The 22076-nt window shown below is 40.2% G+C and overlaps 1 protein-coding gene across 3 annotated transcripts; it reads right to left on the bottom strand.

Annotated features, from left to right (window-relative positions):
* Window positions 1-337: 337 nt before the first annotated feature.
* cep20 (centrosomal protein 20) lies at window positions 338-21119 on the bottom strand. 3 transcript variants are annotated; one of them, XR_005945382.1, is made up of 6 exons: window positions 21040-21119; window positions 11563-11760; window positions 3151-3235; window positions 2251-2387; window positions 1722-1858; window positions 338-1620 (listed from the first exon to the last, which is right to left on the bottom strand). XR_005945382.1 is itself a non-coding variant. In XM_041207191.1 (5 exons), exons 1-5 carry the CDS (start codon window positions 21065-21067, stop codon window positions 1785-1787), a joined length of 522 nt encoding a protein of 173 aa, XP_041063125.1. In that variant the 5' UTR covers window positions 21068-21119; the 3' UTR covers window positions 338-1784. The 3 variants fall into 3 exon arrangements, 2 of the variants coding, with proteins under 2 accessions (XP_041063125.1, XP_041063126.1); XM_041207191.1 differs by having other exon boundaries at window positions 338-1858; XM_041207192.1 differs by lacking the exons at window positions 338-1620; window positions 1722-1858; window positions 2251-2387 and having other exon boundaries at window positions 3147-3235.
* Between the last annotated feature and the right edge of the window lie 957 nt (window positions 21120-22076).

Below are 22076 nucleotides of genomic sequence, written 5' to 3'. Positions count from 1 at the left end.
AGAAGCAGCTGAACAGAATGGTCTCAATCCTAGTGAAAAAGAACTCATGAACCTTTCAAACTATTTATTGAAGCTGAGTGCAGAAGGCGCAAAGGAGGGTTTTAAAGAGTGTGTGGTGAAGATTAAAAAGTTGGGGTTACCTTTGTTCTTCACCATGCCTGGAGTAGTGGGTAGTTTTAGAAAAGGAGAGTTTAGAACATTTACCAGTTTGTTTTATATGTTGCAAAATTAAATGTCTAAAATAATTTTATTCAGTTAAAAATTATGTTCTTAGTAAAAAAAATTCTAGTAAGAAATTGACATAGCATGATTCGAATAATTGCACAAAAGAGAAAACAACTTTTGCCGTTTTAATGAAATTAAATAGGTTGAATAGTCATTTCGAAAGTGAGAGTTCTATAAATGTCTTCGAACAGTTACTTCTCACATAGATGAAATGCTTCTGGAACATAGCACGAAGCTTGGAGTGCTTTTTATCATTGCAGTGTCTTTGAGGATGAAAGAGACGAAATCTTAACCAGAGGAAGGTGGAACACATACCCTGTCAAACTGAACATCTTAGCAGCAAAGTCAAAACTGCACAACTTCACCCAATTTGGGACCAGATATCCAAGTTAACAAAAACTGACCAATGTACTGTATTCTGCTTTAGTGCTTTTGGACTTGGGCGGTGAACGACCTCAACAGGAATTTGGATATATATTAAACATACTGAGCTTTATATGGCTAAAGTTCAGTTGACTAATCAAGTGCAGTATATCTGTACCACATCACAAAATAAATGGTGCTCTTGTCCCAGGGACCATTAAAGTGAACTTTAATCACTAATTGTTATACAAGGCAACCATTAGGAGGGAGAAATTACAACAACCTTTCGTCCTTAATAGACATCTTCCACTACAATTTGCATTTGTATAACCTTTAATGTAGTTAAATGTAGTCTTCAGACCTGTTAATACCCAGATCTGCCCAGCTACTGAATAGTGTAGAAAAATTTTTAAAAAGGGAGTTAAAATAAAGCAATATTGAAACAGCATTGACAAAAATTACATTTATGTACAAAATATTGTACAACAAATATGGATATAAAAATGTAACAATAGACAAAATATTTTCAGATAATAGTCATTCTGCAGTTGTGGAGTTAGTGGCATCAATGCATGCCCAACATGTTCAACTGACCTAGTTATATGTGTTTGGGCTCACTCCTGATAGCCCCAAAGGTTGGCCAGCTTGAAATAGGCTGAACAGTAATAAACTAATTTAAAAAGAAATGAAGAACTAAACATTGGAGAAAAATAAGACTGCTGGCCCTGGACACCAACATTTAACATATAAATTTACAAGGAAAATTGGTCAATGTCACCTGTTACTGTTGTAACCAAATTGTATGCACAGTTTTTATTAGAGGAAAATAAACAGGAGGAAAATAATTGATAATACAGGTGGCAAAAATAACAATACAACCTCAGATAACAGGCATATCATTACATTAAAAACTCTGAATCAAATATCATTTAATGCATCTGCTTGCAGTACAAATGCTAGTGCTGTTCCATAGCGATCTGATGCCGTTCTCATCATCAGTAGTTCGCCAACGGTCAGATCTTCTAAATGAAGCTACATATAATGCCAATTTAAGAAAAAAACAAAAAAAAAAGAATTGAACAGGGCACCAGAGCACCAAATGACTTTGTAGGACACTATCAGGATAAATTTACCTTTACAGCTAATCAAACTGCGAGGTGTTGCGTAACATACAAGTAAAGGAAAGTCAACTGTAATCAATGTCCACCTCGAAGAACAAAGTGGTCTTCAAAGCCTCTTCCAGCTAATCTTCCAGGTTCAGGCAAGTCATCTGGAAACAAAAAATCTACACTTAACAAAATTGAAAAAGGAAAGACAATATGGTTAGGGGTGGAAGTGACAAGATAAAAAGAGCAATGAAAAGTGTTGCAGGTGCTGCAATTTTAACCTATGGCAGATAATTGAATATATTATTACTGATGGGCATTTTCAATCATATTACAATGCATCAATAAAACAGAAAATTGATTTGATAAAAAACACATTTTAGAAATGGCCCTTAATTAACAAGTGTTCAAGTGTACTTTTTTGTTGCTTAAGCGTACATTTTTGTGATGAAATGGGGTGTGTTGCTGAGGTTCAAAATAAAGTTGCACAGCAGGGAAATCTTGCACTGTGCAACACATTTCCATCTCCACCCAGCTCAATTTCAAAATGGCCTACCTGAGCTACGTTTCTCATTTGGTTGCTTTAAGGTCGTTTTCTTTAGATTAGGCATAGATGCACCTCTAATCAAAGCTTTAACTCCATCCTCTTTGCTCTCATTTACAAAGTGTGCTAGGATTCCATATAGTAGAGGCCTTTGAGCAGAAAAAAATTTAAACATGTCAAAATTTAATTTAGTAGTAACTTACTGCATTTGTAGCAAAATTTTTAAATTAGTGATTAAAACAATTACAACATTCAAATCAGACATACTGTGTCACAATACAGATTTGAATTCAGTTAGTTATGCCATTCTTCACAAAATTAGCCCCTAAATATCTATAAAGTACTCTACCTTTTCCAAACACTTTGTGTAACAAATTAGAAATGTGAAAATACACAATAAAAATCTACACTTTTCATAAGCTGAGCGGTATTTTAATTCAGCAAACCTTAGCAGAGGATTGAATGGTTACTTTACAGAAAATCTTCCAACATGTCCTCTACCATTTAAATAATGTTTCTGCATCACAGATTTATAACTGTCACAATATTCTTCAATATTTTGAGAAAAGATTAATTTAGATTTATACCTAATGCTGGCATGTATTTATCTCACATTACAGTTTTCAAATTGCATCAATAAATTCCACACAAAATAAATTTATCGAGAAAATTATTGAAGTTCAAATAGCATTCCAGGGTAGGGGGCTAATCCATTTCAAAATACTTCAGTTTTAAAACATCCAATCTTTCATCCCTTTGTTCAGATGCTAAGATATTAACATTTCAACATCACTGAAGAGTTACATCTTTAATAATATTTGGACACTTTGAAATTAAAACCAAGAAATAAAGCACACAACCCATTGCTAAAATGTTATTTTTAATGAAATAAAAACATTAGGGTTTGCTTACACAGTTTTTGTGCTTGAATCTTCAATTACATTCAGTTCATTCACTAGGAACTGTCTGTCTAAGGGTATCTCAGGTTGGCCAGCTTCTGTGTGGAAAAGTTTACAATATTTAATGCAACTCATCTAAACAGAAGCATAAGCTAGTTTATGCAACCCTAATTAATCACAGGTCCTGAATATGCTCTTCAGTTGAAAAACATTCTTTAGAACTTACTAAACTTATGGTTAAAAGTTAATGAAACATTGTATAGATGTAGTAATTAGGTCATCATTTATTAATATTCTTTAAACTTCTTTAAAGTGTTTTTCCCCCCCAGTTGTGATACTGAAGAACCTTTTCTCTTGCAAATGCTACCTAAACCAAGTGGTGAAAAACAGATTTTAGGCTTAAAGTGTGTTTATCATCATATTTTTGGGATGAGCTTATTAAGCATAACTTCAGATGCAGGAAGCAGCCTGATGGTGAGAGCTAAAGGCCACGAAATTCAAAAAGGCCCAAAAATGGTTGTGGGGATCGTGACACATGATTAACTTACTTCTGATGCAGGCAGCACACAAGCCTCATGCAGTTTAGGTCTTCTACGATCGAGTTGCATGAGGTTGTTCGCCAAGGCCATGTGAAGTCTCCCTTAAACTAAGAGTCAGTAACCTTCACCAGCCATGCTGCATCTATTGGAGTAGTGCTGTGTAGGAGCACTAGGACGGGCAAAGACACGCAGAAAGCAGGCACAACTATGCACGAGGGTGATTAGTTGATTTTTGTATGATTGATAAAGTTGGTTTGGAGTGTCTGTTTAGTGGTGGCTTTTATTTCAGCATTGTGGTCAAGAAGATGCTGTAAGGGAGTATTTCACAGAGCGTGCCTCTCCCTCTCAATCGATAATGGAAATCCAAGTCTTTTAACAAAATCTTGCTTTCTGGAACAAAAAAAAGCAGTTCTCTGGGGTGGCTAGAGGCTGCTTTTCCCAGATCTGTCTTCACACAATCCACCTTTCAAGATCTCACACGGCCACTCATGTACAGCTTTCGATCTTCCCTTAAATATTTCTCCACCCCCTTGATCTTTAAATCCATTGTTTTACCTTTCCCAGAAAATAAAAATCTTTCATGCTGTCTTTATGGCCAGCACTTTTGGGAAAAATAAACTTAACTTCACCTTATTCATTTACGATTTTTCCAGTTGTAAAACTTCCTGTAATGCCTCTTTTGAAATTCAACAGCTGACAATTCACTCCTCACTTATCTTCTAATGCAAATTCCGATTGATACTGTATCTGTTGGGGTCTGGGCTTAAGCTTGCCCATCTCCATTTCAAAATGCCTGCTTTTATACTTAACCCTTTTGATGATTTAAATCTTGCAGTCTGACTGTCTTAATTAAATTAATCATATACACACACCGCCCATACACTCTCAGCTCCCACACCTGCTTCAATATTCCACAGTAATATTAGGACAAAAAAGATATTCTCTTTACAACTTTCTTAGACTTCACTAACTTTAAATAGCAGTACAAAACTCCAAACACTTCTAACTCAGCAACAGATAATTGCAATCAATCAGTAGCTAACCTGAAAACAGTTGATGATCTCTTTAAATAGCACTAAGGGTATCCTTCCAGCTGCTGAACTCATGTTCAGCTGATAGAGTCAAGAGAAGGTTGAAGCTGGAGCATTCAGGTTGAAAATGGCATAGCTAGAGTCAATTGAATATTAAACACTTACTGATTTCACAACTTGCCTATTCTGCATACATCCAGCATGTGCTCCCAACACCTGCGCTAATGACCTCACCAAATTAGCATCAGCTCAGCCAGCACCATCTGGGTCTGAATGGCACACATAGGGCCAAAAATACAGGCACTACTCAACCGAATTTTGTGGCCAAAATTAGGAGCAAGTGACATTTAAAAAGGGAAAGACGTTGAACAGAAAATCTGAGTCCATTAGCACTCTTTACCATGACTGAAGGGATGGAGACTAAGAAACAAGTCAAAGCAAAGGGAAAAGAAACCCAACAGAAATGAATCTTTAGGCAGGTTCCATAGAAGCCCAGCTCTCAAACCTGTTTAATTGCTGCTGAAACGGAAGTGGTTCTGTAGGTGGTAGTGGCGAGGACAACTATCTTAGCTACTACACAACATGAATCCAAGAGGTCAACACTGAAGCAAGGAGATGAAATCAAGTTTCAGATCACAGGCAACAAGCTCATTGTTACTGTCAGTGGACATACCAGTCCCAGGTTGCATTTTAACACATTGCAACAGATGCCAGAGACCTGCAGTCAGCTCATCCGACTCAGACAACGGTGATGTGGTATTGTTGCTGAACTTGTGATCCAGAGACCCAAAGTAATGCAGGTTCAAATCCTGCCACGGCAGATGGTGGAATTTGAATTCAATAAAAAATCTGGAATTAAAAGTCTAATAATGACGATTATTGTAAAAACCCATTGGTTCACGCATGCCCTTTAGGGAAAGAAATCTGTTGTCCTTACCTACACGTGACTCCAGACCCACAGCAATGTGGTTGACTCTTAAATGCCCTCTGAAATGGTCTAACAAGCCACTCAACAAACTGCTACAAAATCACAAAAAAGGAATGAAACCGGACAGACCACTTGGCATCAACCTAGGCACTGGAAACAACAACAGCAATCTTAGCCCTGGCAACCCTGCAAAGTCCTCCTTACTATCATCTGGGGGCTTGTGTCAAAATTGGGAGAGCTATCTCACAGACTAGTCAATCAACAGCCTGACATAGTCATTCTCACGGAATCATACTTAACAGATAATGTCCCAGACACCACCATCACCGGGTATGTCCCACTGGCAGGACAGTCCCAGCAGAAGTGGCAGCACAGTGGTATACGGTCAGCAGGGAGCTGCCCTGGGAGTCCTCAACATTGACTCCAGACCCCATGAAGTCTCATGGCAGCAGGTCAAACATGGGCAAGGAAACCTCCTGCTGCTTGCAACATACTGACCTCCCTTCGCTGATGAATCAGTGCTCCTCCATGTTGAACACCACTTGGAGGAAGCACTGAAGGTGGCAAGGGCGCAGAATGTACTCTGGGTCCATCACCAAGAGTGGCTCGGTAGCACCATTACTGACCGAGCTGGCCAAGTCCTAAAGGACATAGCTGCTAGACTGGGTCTGCGGCAGATGGTGAGGGAAAAACATACTTGACCTCATCCTCAACAACCTACCTGCCCATGCATCTGCCCATGTGTGTATTGGTAGGAGTGACCACTGCACAGTCATTGTAGAGACAAAATCCTAGCTTCATATTAAGGATACCTATCCTCCATCGTTTTGTGTAGCACTACCACCGTGCTAAATGGGATAGATTTCGAACAGATCTAGCAACTCAAGACTGGGCATCAATGAGGCACTGTGGGCCATCAGCAGCAGTAGAATTGTACTCAAACATAATCTGTAATCTCATGGACCAGCATATCCCCACTCTACCATTACCATCAAGCCAGGGGATCACCCCGGTTCAATGAAGGGTGCAGGAGGACATACCAGGAGCAGCACCAGGCACACCTAAAAATGAGGTGGCAACTTGGTGAAGCTATAACACAGGTCTACTTGCATGCCAAACATCATAAGCAGCAAGTGATAGACAGGGCTAAACGATCCCACAACAAACAGATCGGATCTAAGCTCTGCTACACTTGTTAGTTTTTGCTTTAATACTATAATTACACTCAGGTGAAACTTAGGGGGATAGATACTGTTCTCTGCAGCTGTCAGCGTGAGTCTCGAAGGCTGTGCCCAGTGCACAGGACATCTCCTCAGGGCTGGAGAGGAACTTGGAGTGGGAAGGGAGGGACCCAGTTATCATCCACATTGGTACCAATGACATTGATAGGACTAGAAAGGAGGTTCTGCTGAAAGAATTTGAACAGTTAGGAGCCCAATTTAAAAGCAGAACCTCCAAGGTAATAATCTCGGGATTATGACCTGAGCCACAGGCAAAGTGGCATAGGGTAAATGAAGTCAAGGAGTTAAATGCATGGCTCAAAGCTTGGGGTGTGAGGAATGGGTTTCAGTTCATGGGGCACTGGCACCAGTACTGGGGTAGAAGGACGCTGCTCCAGTGGGACGGGCTTCACTTGAACCGTGCTGGGACCAGTGTTCTGGCGAATCAAATAACTAGGTATGTGGAGGATTTTATACTAAATAGAGAGGAGGAGGGGTGTTCTGGAGCGGGGATATGTAGGCTTACTAAGCAAAAGGATATGGCAGCATTGCAGGGCAGCCATTTAGGTAATGATACCCAGTGTGTGACCGGAAGGGACAAAGTGTACAAACATTTAAAAAAAAAAGCAGCAAATAGGGTAAAAATGGGAAAAAATGGTAAAAAGGCAACATTAAAGGCTTTTTATTGGAATGCACGTAGTTTTTGGAACAAAATAAATGAATTAAGGGCACAAACGAGAGGTTAATGGGTATGATCTTAGAGCCATTACGGAGACATGGTTACAATGAGATCAAAGCTAGGAACTAAATATTCAGGGGCATGAGACTTTTTGAAAGGACAGGCAGGAAGGAAAGGATGGTGGGGTAGCTTTGTTAGCACAAGATGGAATAAGTATGATAGCAAGAGATGATCTTAGATCGGAAGACGTAGAATCTATATGGATGGAGGTAAGAAATAACAAGGGGAAGATGACATTGGTAGGACTAGTCTATAGGCCCCCTAACAGTAGCTATACTGTAGGACAGAGAATAAATCAGGGGATAATGACAGCATGTAAAAAAGGCAGTACATTAATGATGGGTGACTTTAATCTTCATGTAGATTGGGAAAATCAGATTGGCAGAGGTAGCCACGATCAAGAATTCATAGAATGTATTCGAGACAATTTCCTAGAACAATATGTCGTGGATCCAACCAGGGATCAGGCTATTTTGGATCTGGTAATGTGTAATGAGGCAGGCTTAATAAATGATTTCAGAGTAAAAGATCTCCTAGGAAACAGTGACCATAACATGGTAGAATTTAGCATTCAGCTTGAGAGTGAGAAACTTGAGTCGGAAACAACGGTGCTAAACTTAAATAAGGGTAGCTACAAAGGAGGAGGGTGGAGTTGGCTGGAGTGGATTGGGAAAGGAGTTTAGCAGAAAAGACGGTTGATGAACAATGGCAGACGTTTAAGAAAATAGTTCATCATTTGCAACAAAGATATATTCCAAGGAAGGAGGATTCTAGGAAGGGGATAAACCAACCATGGTTAACCAAGGAAGTTAAGGTTAGTATCAAATTAAAAGAAAAAACACACAACATGGCAAAGATAAGCGGTAAGCCAGAGGATTGGGAAAGTTTTAAAAACCAACAAAAGATGACCAAAAAAATAAAGAGGGAGAAAATAAACATTGAGGATAAACTAGCAAGTATTATAAAAACGGACAGTAAGAGCTTCTTTAAATATATAAAAAGGAAGAGAGAGGCCAAAGTGAACAGGCCGCTTAGAGAATGAGGTTGGGGAAATAATAGTGGGGAACCAGGAAATGGCAGAGGGGTTGAATAAATACTTTGCATCAGTCTTCACGGTAGAAGACACTAATAGCATTCCAAAAATACTAATTAATCAAGGGACAAAAGGGCGGGGGGGGGGGGAAAATAAATACAACACCTATCACTAGAGAAAAAGTACTAGGGAAACTAATGGGGCTAAAGGCTGATAAATTCTCTGGACCTGGTGGGTTGCATTTAGGAAGTAGCTCCAGCGATTGTGGATGCACTGGCAATAATTGTCCAAGAATCCTTAGATTCTGGAAAAGTCCCAGAGGATTGGAAAACTGCCAATGTAATACCCCTGTTCAAAAAGGGAGGGAGTCAAAAAACAGGTAACTATTGGCCAGTTAGCTTAACATCCGTCATTGGGAAAATGTTAGAATCTATTATAAAGAATGTAATAGCACATTTCGAAATGCATAATATAATCAAGCAGAGTTAACATGGCTTCATGAAAGGGAAATCATGCCTGGAAAAGTTAATAGAATTCTTTGAGGTAACAAGCAGGGCAGATAAAGGGGAACCAGTGGATGTAATATATTTGGATTTCCAAAAGGTGTTCACTAAGGTACCGGACGTAAGGCTACTTAATAAGATAAAGAGACCATGGTGTTGGGGGTAGTATATTAGAATGGATAGATGATTGGCCAACTAATAGAAGACAGAGTTGGGATAAGGGGGGCATTTTCAGGATGGCAACCCAAAACTAGTGGAATGCCACAGGGATTAGTGCTGGGGCCACAATTATTTACAATATATATTAATGACTTGGTTGAGGGAAATGAATGTACTATTGCCAGGTTTGCAGATGACAAAAATTGGTGAGAAGGCAAGTGGTGAGGATGACAGAGTCTACACAGGGATATTGACAGGTTAAGTGAGTGAGCAAAAACTTGGTAAATGGAATATAATGTGCGAAAATGTGAGGTTATGCACTTTGGCAGGAAGAATTGAGGAGCTGAATATTTAAAGATGGATTTGGGGGTCCTCGGGCATGAATCACAAAAAGCTAACATACAAGTTCAGCAGGTAATAGGGAAGGCAAATTGAATGTTGGCCTTTATTTTGAAGGGAATTGAGTACAAAAATAGGGAAATCTTGCTAAAACTATCTAAGGCACTAGTTAGGCCACATCTAGAATACTGTGAACAGTTTTGGTCCCCTTATCTAAGGAAAAATATACTGGCATTGGAGGCAGTCCAGAGAAGGTTCACTAGGTTGATCCCAGGTATGGAGGGATTTTCTAATGAGGAGAGGTTGGGTAGATTGGGCCTGTACTCACTGGAGTTTAGAAGAACGAGAGGTGACCTTATTGAAATATTTAAGATTCTTAGGGGGCTTGACAGGGTAGATGCTGAGAGGTTTTTTCCCCTTGTGAGAGAGTCTAGGGCCAGAGGCCATAATCTCAGGGTAAGGGGGTACCCATTTAAGACAGAGATGAGGAGGAATTTCTTCTCTCAGGCAATAGTGAATCTATGGAATTATTTACCTCAAAGGGCTGTAGAGGCTGGGTCATTAAGTTTTTAATCAAGGCTGAGATAGGCAGATTTTTAATCAGTAAGGGAATCAAGGGTTATGAGGAAAAAGGCAGGAAAGTGGAGTTGAAGATTATCAGATCAGCCAAGATCTCATTGAATGGCAGTGCAGACTCAATGGGCCAAATGGCCTACTTCTGATCCTATGTCTTGTGGTCTAAACCAAAAATTGGTCATAATAGAGGGAAACTATTATTAGATACTGGCGACTAGCACCAATTCAGAATTGAAGGGCCCAAACATCGCCCTTCAAGATATCGTACAGTATTGCCCAAGGAATGTGAATGAAATAAGTACTGTGACTTGAATATACATTCAAGTCCATTTTTAAAAGGAACACAACATCAAACAAGGAGTTACTAGTTTTCAAGTTCACTGAAAAATCAATTATTTGTTTTAATATGAAAGGTTCAAGATGACAGTTTCCAGTTGGAATATTTTCCAGTTGTGCACTGATCAATCAGGAAAAAGCTCTTAAGAAGTTTGGTTTGAGCAAAAAAATCACTTAAGTATTATTGTGTGGTCAGTATTCAAAGACGACAAGCAGGCACAACAGCACAAATCACCTAACTTATAACATTCTTCCTTCCTCTTTCTTGATGGTGCTGACTCATGTCCGAATACAGCATTTCACCGAAGTGAACGTTTTCCATGTGTGAAATAAGACAGGTATAGCCACAGTTAAATTGCAACCTCTGGCTGATACTTTCCCTCCTTAGTCCAGGGACACTAACTGTAGTGAACTCACTGCTGGCTCTGATAAGATTAACTAATTTATCACAGATCAGGAATCAAATAGATATAAGGCTTTGAAAACAAGGCAATAACTCTACCAAATGAACCATCAACCTTTTTCTTTTAAGTTATTCTTTTCAATACTGCAAGCATATTTGGATCTTCTATATGTACATTCAGCTTTTGGTAATTAAAGTGCCCAGCGACTTTTAAATGCACATTCTATACACTGAATATACTGGGCACTTGGAAGTTTAAAGGACTGCGATGTTGGGATTTGATTTTACTTGTAAACTCAAAATTAAAAATCTTCCTTCACCTAATCGTGGCTAAAAATACATGACATGAATCTACATAATGAAGTTACAGCAGCAGGAAATAGAATGTACAATGCAAATTAAAAATTACTAATGGGTGTTTGAGAATGATCTGCATAGTTTTAAACTGAAGCTAATCAGCAGCCTTTTGAACTGCAAACTTGATTGATTGGATCAACTTAATATGCAGGTTACTACAAATGCTGAGCATTAGAGAGTGCTTATAAACATACATTAAAAAGTACATTTTCTCAGGACAATTTTTTTTGTACTTCTATTGTTCAACACTGGCTGTACATACCTGCTGTCAGCACTGATGCAGTGTACTTGTATTTATTAAACTCAAGATATTCGCGGATAAGTTCGTTAATAAGAAGATTTTCATGGGAGAGTGGTGGCCGTGGCTCACTCTGATCATCAAGAGCACTAAAAACCTCTGCTCGAATTCGGGCTTTCAACTGGCCTAGTACACCTCTCTTTTCCAAGGTCTCTTTCAGAACTATAAACCAAAAGAATTTTTTTAAAAAATTGACATTTTGAATGCCTGCAGATTCATCAGTAACACAATTAATGAACTATAGGTGCACTCACATAATACTTCAAGAAAATTAAAGCATTAAACAGAATTATTTAAAGCATGCATAACAGCTGCCTCCCTTAAACTAACTGGTAGTGATTAACAGATTTAAAATTATCCTTTTAATTTCTGATTAACAGCATTATTCTGGTAAAACACACAAATATATATATATATATTTTCACTGGCATTGTCTGACAAAAGACAAACAGCCTGCATAGCCTGAATGCCACTTTGCCAGCACTGGCTAAGCACATCTGCATTGATTAAAGGAAATGCAAGAAAAACATTACAAATGGGCAAGTGATTAACACTGCTGAGAACTCTTGAATTTTGCACTTTACTAATAGTTTTAGATCTTTAAAGCCCTCTTGTTTTAAACCAATATTTAGAAAACAGCTAGGCAAGGCATTTATTTATTTTATATATCAATGAGTCATGGCTCATAATACAAATACTGTAGCTCCCATTTAAATTTGATACCTAATTTTCAAATAGTGAATAAACTGCACCAAATTATACCATTCTACTCAATGGTCATGGGAAAACCAAGCTCGTTAGGTCAAGGATAGAACACCGTTTTTATACACCTACAAGCATTTTTTTAAAGAGTTATAGATTACATATTGTGCACCTCCAACTAACAAATCTGATTTAAAATAGTTGTTTCGTAGTACAGAACCTGAATATTGTTAAAAAAGACATTTGTCAAAAGTTTTCGTCTTGCACTCATTAGGACAATTTGCAGGAAAATGCCAGTGTCAGGGGAAACAACAAATTTATACTGTGTAAGAAGAGAATGCTGATTGGTGGAGGGATTGTCATGCAGAATGCACCAGTTGATGGTGACTGACAGTTAACTACCTAGAAATTTAAACCAGACAGCTTGATTCTGATTGGTTAAGACATTGCCCTGAGGAATGAACCAGTGAATGGCTGTCACTTATTTTGTTTAACTGAAACAGGTGCAATATGTGTGCATGTTCTTGCTGTCTGCAAAGAACAGGGCCCTGTGTATTAATATATGTAGCTTCCAGTACACACAAATGCGCCACACTATGAGTCCGATTGACAATCTTAAATTGGTTAATTAATTAATTGGTTGTCAGCGTAATTTGTAGCAAATGTTGACCAATCACGGAATCACATCTAATGTCAGACACTGTGTTTTGAGTTTTGCAAGCAGGGGTTGGTTGGGTATGGTCTGTACCTTGCCTGTTGCAATCAGCGAAAGGGTCATGCTGTTTGATATGATCTATCAGTCTTTGGGACATACGGCCTACATACCTAACATCACATTGGCACTAAAATTCATATTCCACATTACTTACTTGTGAGATAGGCAGGACGTCTTTTTGGCTTGACGGCAGCATCCTGTTAGTGGCAAATATGACTCATGTTGCTACTGCACAATAGCAGTGTGAAACAGCTAGCTTCACCTGTTGCTCAAATTTTAGAGATCCCTTGCTCTTCCAGGGTAATTTGAGGTAGACTGGGCACTTTTCAGGGCCAAGACTGATGGCATTAGGCCCGTTCATGAGTTTGCATGATAAATAGCACAAAATGATCTGATCAGGGTAGCCATTAGCAAATGGACAACATTTGCTAAATTGTCCTCATGAGTGCAAGATGAAAAGCTTTGACAAAAATGTAATTTTTTCAGCAATACTCAAAATCTGCTTTCAGTCTGCTTAATCACCCTAAATGCATTGGAGGCGGTTCACTAGATTGATTCCAGAGATGCAGGGCTTGTCTTATGAGAAGAAATTGAGCAGTTTAGGCCTATACTTGCTAGAGTTTAGAAGGATAAGAGGGGATCTAATTGAGGCATATAAGATGCTAAAGGGGATAGCCAAAGCAGACGTGGAGTGGATGTTTCCCCTTGTGGGGCATTCTACAACGAGAGGCCATTATTTTAGGCTAAGGGGTGGTAGATTTAAATTAGAGATGAGGAGGAATTACTTTTCTCAAAGGGTCGTGAATCTGTGGAATTCACTACCTTGGAGTGCAATGGATGCCGGGATGCTGAATAAATTTGAGGAGATAGACAGATTTTTAATTAGTAACGGGTTAAAAGGTTATGGGGAGACAGCGGGAAATTGGAGTTGAGGCCGAAATGAGATCAACCATGATCGTATTGAATGGCATGGCAGGCTCAAGGGGCTGAATTGCCTACTCCTGCTCCTAGTCTTTATGTTCTTAATACAATTAACAGTCAACTAATGTAAAAATTAATAAATCTAGAGATCTCTGAAGTGTGGATTTTCCCATTCCTTGAAACCAGTATGAATCTGGTGCCAAATCAATGGGATGGGAGGTGTCCAGCAACAGTGATGTTGTCAAGCAGAGTAATCACACTGAAGTATTCTCAGACAGCAAACCAGGAAGTAAAATGCAGTGTAATTTTTACTTTTAAATAAAATTTTAGCATTAAGGTAGAAGCTGCAATATTTAGTTTTTTTAAAAAAAAGTTTGATATGAAGTTGAGAAATTTGACATTCCACGTGAAAATTAATTTTCCAGAGACTGCGAGGCTGTTCAGCGGTAATTATAAACTTTACATGCCTTTAAAAGCCAATTACACCTCATTCAACGAGTAAGTTTTTCAAGGGTTTTACAGTGACAAGGACAAGTTTGTCAGTTCAGTAACTTCTACTTGATCATGGTTGTTGGGAGGTGGGGAGAACTTCAGCACAGCCTATAGGGAAAAACAGAATAACTTAACAGCAATTTCTAGTTTTCTGCACTTAACTGCACATGAAAACTTCAGTTGCTTTCAGTTTCAGAGGAATGATGATGGCACACACTGACTTTCCCTTCACTGTCAATAATACATAAAATACAGCACAGAGCATTCGGCCCACCTAGTCCATGCCAACTCCTATACTCTTAGAGTCTCTTCCTGTTCTTCCACATTTAACAAGCAGCATAACCTTTTAATCTTGTCTCCCTCATATGCTCATTTAACATTGCCTTAAACGCATTTAAATGATTTGCTTCAACAACTCCCTGTGGTGGCAAGTTCTACATTCTCACCGTGCTCTGGGTAAAGAAATATCTTTGATTGCTTGGTGACTATTTTTTTTTGAAGGCCTCTAGTTCTATTCTCCCCACAACTGGAAACACTCTCCTTCCATTTAATCTATCAAAATCTTTCATAATTTTAAAGGTCCCTATTGGTCACCCCCTCAGCCTTCTCATCTCAAGATACCTAGCCTGTTCGTCCTTTCCTACTAGGTATAACACCACAGTTCTGGTATTATCCTTGCAAATCTTGTTTTGCACCCTCTCCAGTATTTCTTTATCCGTTTTATAAAATGGCAACCATAGCTATACCAATTACTCCAAGTGTGGTTTAACCATGGTCTAATGTGGAGCAGAGGTTCACCTGACCCATCGTAAAAGAGTTAAATAAGGGGACAGGATTACACCATGGTATATGGGGATTTTAAATGCTACTAGACAAGCAAAAAACATTGCTACAACTGCAGCTTTACATGGCAACTGTAAACAGAGCTGTGACAGGCTGGGTTTTGAGGATGGATCTGAAATTCATGTACCTCAATTTACTGTTTTAGAAAGGATAGTGTATGTTAAGGATGTGGAATGATCATCCTTGCTAGGGATGGAATGAAAGTAGTAGAGTAAGGGGATATTGTTTGTGGAAAAATAATAGAGAAACATTACAGTTTCAACTGGAGACTGTCAGAAACATGCGACGACTAGTAGAGGATATCTTAACCGTACATGTCAAGCAATGAGTCTCAGTAGATCAGTGCCTGAGCTGGGGGAAGCATCTTGCTGATTTGGGACACTGCACCATAAGATTTAAAATATTGGTTGCAGCATGTTTAGGGATAAGAGTATGCTGATGACTCATTTTCAAAAGGCTTGTTTGCATAAATGAAGAGAGGCCTAGAGATAGTTAAATGGGAGATGGGGCTGGGTGAGGGTTACCTGTAACATGTAAAGGAAATGGCACCATTTAAAAACAGAATCGCGAAAGCATAGGAAGCCATTAATATCCATTGGGGAGGGTGAACGAAGACAGGAAACCCCAATGGCTTCATGGGATGTTAATGAAATACGTTTTCTTAAGTGTAAGTTAAAGACTTATAAAAGGAACAATAATGTTTTGGATAGGGAACAGTATATTAAAAAAAAAGTTAACAAAAGAAATATTAGGCATGCTAAACTGAATCTTGAAATGAGGATAGTGGAATATAACCAAAATAGAGGAAATTTCTTTTTGTTCAGAACCAGATAGTTGGAGAACAAATGAAACTGTGGGTGACTTGGGAGAAATTATGAGAATGTAATGGTAGAAAAATTGAAGGGGAGTTTTTTTCTGTTTTTCAACTTAAAAGATTAATTTTCAAGTGGGTTGCTGACACATTTCAAGGAACGAGCTCAAGATGGAACAAGCAGCATGCCCAGATTTAAATTACTCTAGGTTACCGAAATAGTTGATGTCCCAAGTTCACAGAGAATCAGGGTGGTACTCCATGATTGGTGGAAGAGGTGCTTGATGCCCTTATTTAAAAAAAAAAACATTCAAATCAGTGAGTTTAACCTCAGTGGTGGGAAGATTAATGGAAAGCATCACTAGGGATGTCATTAACAATTATTTAGAACACAGCCTCAATAAGGGATACTCAAACATGGTTTTGGAAAGCAGAGTCATGTTTGGCAAACTGGATGCAGATTTTTAAAAATTAACTTGAATAGTAAACCAGGAAAATTCAAATGCTTTTCCAAGAGCCATACAAACAACTGCGTGCTAAAATTCAGTTTCATGGTATCTTGGGGATATTCTGAACTGGATTGCAGGAGGGTCATGGTGTGGATTTTAAAAGGGGCTGAATTCCAATGGGGTCTGGTATCTAGTGGGATGCCTCAGATATCTGTGCTGGGTCCCCTCTTGTTTAAAAGATTCTGGGGCAGGACATAAATAAGAGCCATCAAATCCACAGAAATGAAAGTGTGAGGTAAAGTCAGAATTTTAGAAGGAAATAAATTACAGCTGAATCAGTATATTAGGGAAGTGAAAACAAAAACAAAAACAGAATTACCTGCAAAAACTCAGCAGGTCTGGCAGCATCGGCGGAGAAGAAAAGAGTTGACGTTTCGAGTCCTCATGACCCTTCGACAGAACTAGTAGGGAAGTGGGTTTGAGATTGGTAATGTTCTTTAATATATATAAGTATGCAACCAGATACAGTAAAGGGTACTGAGAGTGGGTGCAAATTAAGGAAAATTAGTGGTTATGGTTATATCCTAAATGTTCAAACCATCAGATGGCAATGGCCAAAGGGAACAATGCCAGAGCTGTATCGCCAGATTGTTTAGCTCAAAACTGGGCCACAATAGGATTTTCTCAAAACTTTGTTGAGGCTTCATCTGGACTATTGTATATTTTTGGTTCCCCTTTCCCCAAGAATAGCATTTTGGCTCTGAAGAAGTCATCAAGAGCCACATTCATGATCCCTGGCCTAATTAGTCTGAGCTAGGAAGAGAGAATCTGTCTCTTGGGTTTGGATTTGCGGGAGAGGGATTTGATTCAGGGCTTTAAGTTAAAGGGTTATGACAACCCAAAGTTTTCAACAACAAATTAACTCCATCTCACCCACACAATAACATTTGGAAGGCATACCTCATTTTCCCCAAGTTGGTTAAACTGAGAATATTGAACCAGTTTCAGCAACAGTTTTAGAAGGATTTTAAGGCAGGGTATTGCAAAAAAAATTCCATGAATACTGGAATTTTGAAATCATACAGTAATATAATATACAGGAGGCCAGCTGGCAGAAAAAGGCTTAATGTAAAGGATGACATTTCAGATGTATTGTTCTTCCATGGAACTAATGGATTGGACAAAATGTGTAAGAGGCCAGCATAATGACAAACAAAATTTAATACAGACTGTGAAGTGCTGCACATTGGCAGGAAAAACACAAAAGTACTCTACATGTGCTGTGGAAATACCCAAACAAAAGCTGAAAATGACCCTGATGTTTTTGTAGACTCTTCGCTAACTTGCCATCCAATGTGGAGCAACAGTCAACAAAACCAATGGAATATTTCAATGGATTGTCAAAACACTGGAATTCAAGTTAGAGGATCAAACCTCACAGTGCTCTGGTCAGACTACACCTCGACTACTGCTTCCAGCTCAGAAACAAAGACGACATTCAAAACAGTATAGCATGTTGGATCTGGGTTACAAGGAAAGACTGGAGAAACTTGGGCCTTTCAGCCTGGAAGGGAGACATCCAGATGATGATCTTAAATGTGCAAAAAGAGAGGGAATAAAAACATAACTCTGAATATTAGCTTAAAGTCTAAGTAGAACCTGGGGACACAGACTCAAATTCAAAGGGTAATTTTCAGGCTGATGTCATTAAATTCTTCATCCAAATGTTATCAACATGTGAAATAAAGTGCCAGATACAGTGTTGGAAGCAAAAAATAGCCAGAAATCATTTAAACAATTAAATATTACAATAGAGAGGGGAAGTGAGGGGCTTTTAGACCTCTCTGGATGAATGAATTAGGATGGGTCAAATAGCTTACCTCTTCCTTAATTATCCTAAGGGTGAGGAGAAAAAAATACTGTGGTCGTAAATAACAGGTAAGAAGAAAATATCTTTCCTAACTTTAGTAAAATGCCTATTTATCTTTCAGTCTCTATTTCTCAGAGTTTTATATTACCTATCTTTTCTCTTTGAAAACACTAATCTATTACGCATTTCCTGAACACTTTTCTGTCACTCCCAATAGTGGCGGTACCTGACACCAATGACCCTTCCCTTCTTTCATCATAGATCCATCCATCATCACGTGTTTGCTGTTCTACATTAGCTCCCGCCAACACCTGGATTTTAAAATTCTTATCCTGGTTTTCAAATTCCTTTATGGTTTCTTTTCTTCCCCCCACCGCCCCGCCACTTCTCTAATTACTAGCCCAAGATATCTGTGCTTCTCTGACTCTAGTCTCATGCACAGCTTCAACTTCATCATCCCTTCCTAAACCTCTCTCATCCTTTGAGATCTCATTAAATCTTATTTCTTTGACCACACTCTTGGTCACCTGTCCTAATATCACCTGCTGTTGCTCAGTGTCAAATTTTGCTTTATAACACTTCCTGTGAGGCACCTTAGGACATTTGACCACATCAAAGATGCTTATAAATGAAACCTGTTGAAAAACTGGTGCCAGTGGCTTTGATGCTCCAACCCAGAATGATAAAATTAGAGTGTCAGTTGTGGTTTAGTCGGTAGCACTCCCACCTCTAAAATCACAAGATTCTGGGTTCAAGTCCCACTCCAGGGTTTGAGCACAAAAAGACAAAGCTGAGACTCCAGTGCAGTCCAAAGATTCATATTGTCAAAGAGTGTCCACTAACTGAACTTGAATCACAGAATCTTAATGGCACAGGAGGCCATTCAACCCATTGTTTCTGCACCAGCTCTCCAAATGAGCATTATGAGCTAGTGCCATTGCCCTGCTTTTTCCCTGTAGCCCTGCACATTATTTGAATAGAAACAATCATCTAATTCCATCTTGAATGCCTCGATTGAACTTGCCTGCACCACACTTCCAGGCAGTACATGCCAGACCCTGACCACTAGTAAAAAAGTTTTTCTCACATCACATTTGCTTCTTTTGCAAATCACTTTAAGTCTGTGCCCTCTCATGCTTGATCCTTTACCAGGGGAACAGCTTCTCCCTATCTACTCTGTTCAGCCCCCTCATGATTTTAAGCATCTCTATCAAATCTCCTCTTAGCTGCCTTCTCTCCAAGGAGAAGAGTCCCAGCTTCTGCAATCTATCCTTGTAGCTGAAGTTTCTCATCCCTGGGACCATTCTTATAAGCTTCTTCTGCACTCTCTCCAATGTGTTCACATCCTTCCTTTAACATGGCACCCAGAACTGTACATAATACTCCAGCTGAGGTCTAATGACTGCCTTACTCCCTGCTCTTGTACTCTATGCCCCCGACCTCTGGGGATCTCCATTACAAACCTTCCTCCAGCCTGAAAAATATCTACTGACCATGGCTCTCTGCTTCCTATTTTTCAGCTCCTATCCCTTTTACACCCTGAGCAATAACTTCCCTTACAAGTCTGTTGTGTGGCACTGTATCAGATGACTTTTGAAAGTCCATAAACACCACATCAACAGCATTAGCCTCATCGATTTTTTCTGCTACCCCTTCAAAAAAAAAACTCCAGCAGGTTAGTTAAACACGATTTCCCCTTTAGAAATCCACGCTGGATCTTCCTTATCAACCCATATTTTTCTACGTGACCACTAATTCTATCCCGAATAAATTGTTTCTAGAAGCTTCCCTACCACTGAAACGTTAAACTGACTGGTCCGTTTATCCTTACAACGTTTTTTTTTTAAAACAAGGGCATAACGTGTGCAATTCTCCAGTCCTCTAGCACCACCTGAGTATAGGGAAGAAAGAAAGAAGGATTATGGCCAATGCCTCTACAATTTCTCGTCTCACTTCCTTCAACATTCTCGGATGCATCTCATCTTGTCAACTTTTGAGCACCGACAATCTATTCAACGCTTCCCCTGGCCATTGACAAAAAGCTACTGCTTGTACAAGGTGACTTGAGTAGGTAACGTGCTAAATAAATAAGAACAGCACTGAGGCGGGGGAGGGAGGGGGGAGTGCTGCACTGTCAGAGGTGCCATCTTTCAGCTGGGAGGTTAAACCAAGGCCCCCATCCGGCCTCAAAGGTGGATGTAAAAGAAGATCCCAAGGCACCATTTCCAAGCAGGGCTACATTTACCCTTCAGTCAAAAATCAGGCGCTCTGGGTCACCACCACATGGCTGCTCGTGGGATCTTGCTGTGCACACCCCGGCCGCCGCCTTTTCTTACTTCCCAACAGCGATTTCACTTCAGAAAAAAAAAAGAAGAAGCAAGCAGGGTACTTCATCGGCTGGGAAGCAGCGCTTTGAGGCGGGATGGGGGAAAAGGCGCTACCCCAACGCAAGTCTTCCTTCTTTCAGCTGCCTCACCAAAACAAATAAGAAACACACCAGCCCCCCCGGGGGGGGCGGGGGGGGGGGGATTTGCAGCCGCAGCTTCTCTGCAAAGAGCCGGCGGGAAACGGAGGGACTGAACGGTGAGAGGGTGAATCTCCCCTCCTCCTCCTCCTCCCCCCCGCCCAGGATACCTACCGCCCTTCAGCTCACTAACGGTCGCCATTTGACCGCCTTCGTCCCCGCGAGCGCGAGCGCGAGCGCGAGCCCGCCCCCCCCCGGCCAGCACGTGACTTGCCCCTACTCGCTCGCTCTCTCTCTCACTCTCACACACACACACACACACACACACACATACCCGGATGTTCGGCGCCTTCTGGGCGCGGTTGCCATGGCCACGGGCCGGGGGAAGCTCCCGCTCCCTCTCCCTCTCCCTCTCCCTTCAGTAGCTCAGCCGTGAGTAAAGTGTGTTCAAATCATCCTGAATGTGTTAGCTGGCCGCCGTTCAGATGTTGTGCTACCTTACGTTTTAAAACACCCGCTAAATGCACCTGTCACATGATCCCCTGTGGGATCGGAATCAGCTGGAGCCCTGGGCAATGACTTCCCTCATCATGAGGGGCCTCATACCTTCCCCATCCAGGGTTGGCCCGGAGTCTCCAGGAATTGAAGATCAATCTCCAGGGCATTGCTGTGTGCAACCCTGGAGAAAACTCATCAGTTTAAAAGAAATGTTTCTTTTTTTCTTGGTCATTTTCTTTGAAATTTTCTCTTTACTCTATATAAGATATTGAAAATGGCGGGGGGGGGGGGGGGGAAAAGGGCTGTTTGGCTTAGCCGTGTATTCACCGCACCCCCTGACCTTCCCCTCTCTGAACGTTCAGTGCTCAGCAAAGGACTTAGTTTCATTCCCTTGCGCCCTCATCTCAATGAATTTCGGGCTCGGCACGATGCTGAACTCTTCTTCCGCCGCCTTCGTCTCCGTGCTCACTTCTTTGGGCAGGAGACCTCTCCCTGTTCAAAGGATCCTTTTACCCGCTTCCAATATGCTCCCTCCCCCATCCCCACCCCCTTTCTGTTTCCCCCTTCCCTTTTTTTTTTCCAATAAATTATAAAGATTTTCCTTTTCCCACCTATTTCCATTATATAAAAAAAAAACCCCCACTAGAGCTATACCTTGAGTGCCCTACCATCCATTCTTAATTAGCACATTCGTTTAGATAATATCACCAACT

Source organism: Carcharodon carcharias, chromosome 15 (genome assembly GCF_017639515.1).
Source record: "Carcharodon carcharias isolate sCarCar2 chromosome 15, sCarCar2.pri, whole genome shotgun sequence".
Taxonomy (NCBI): Eukaryota; Metazoa; Chordata; class Chondrichthyes; order Lamniformes; family Lamnidae; genus Carcharodon; species Carcharodon carcharias.
Note: the sequence above shows the minus strand (reverse complement) of the source record. Positions and strands in the feature narration are given on the sequence as shown.

Excerpts from the sequence above, each read along its gene's own strand:
- cep20 (XM_041207191.1), bottom strand. The coding sequence starts at position 21,067 with ATGGCGACCGTTAGTGAGCTGAAGGGCG. Across the intron at positions 11,761-21,039 it reads CGTTAGTGAGCTGAAGGGCG|TTCTGAAAGAGACCTTGGAA; the intron begins GTAGGTATCCTG and ends TTTGGTTTATAG. Across the intron at positions 2,388-3,150 it reads GATTCAAGCACAAAAACTGT|GCCTCTACTATATGGAATCC; the intron begins GTAAGCAAACCC and ends TTCTGCTCAAAG.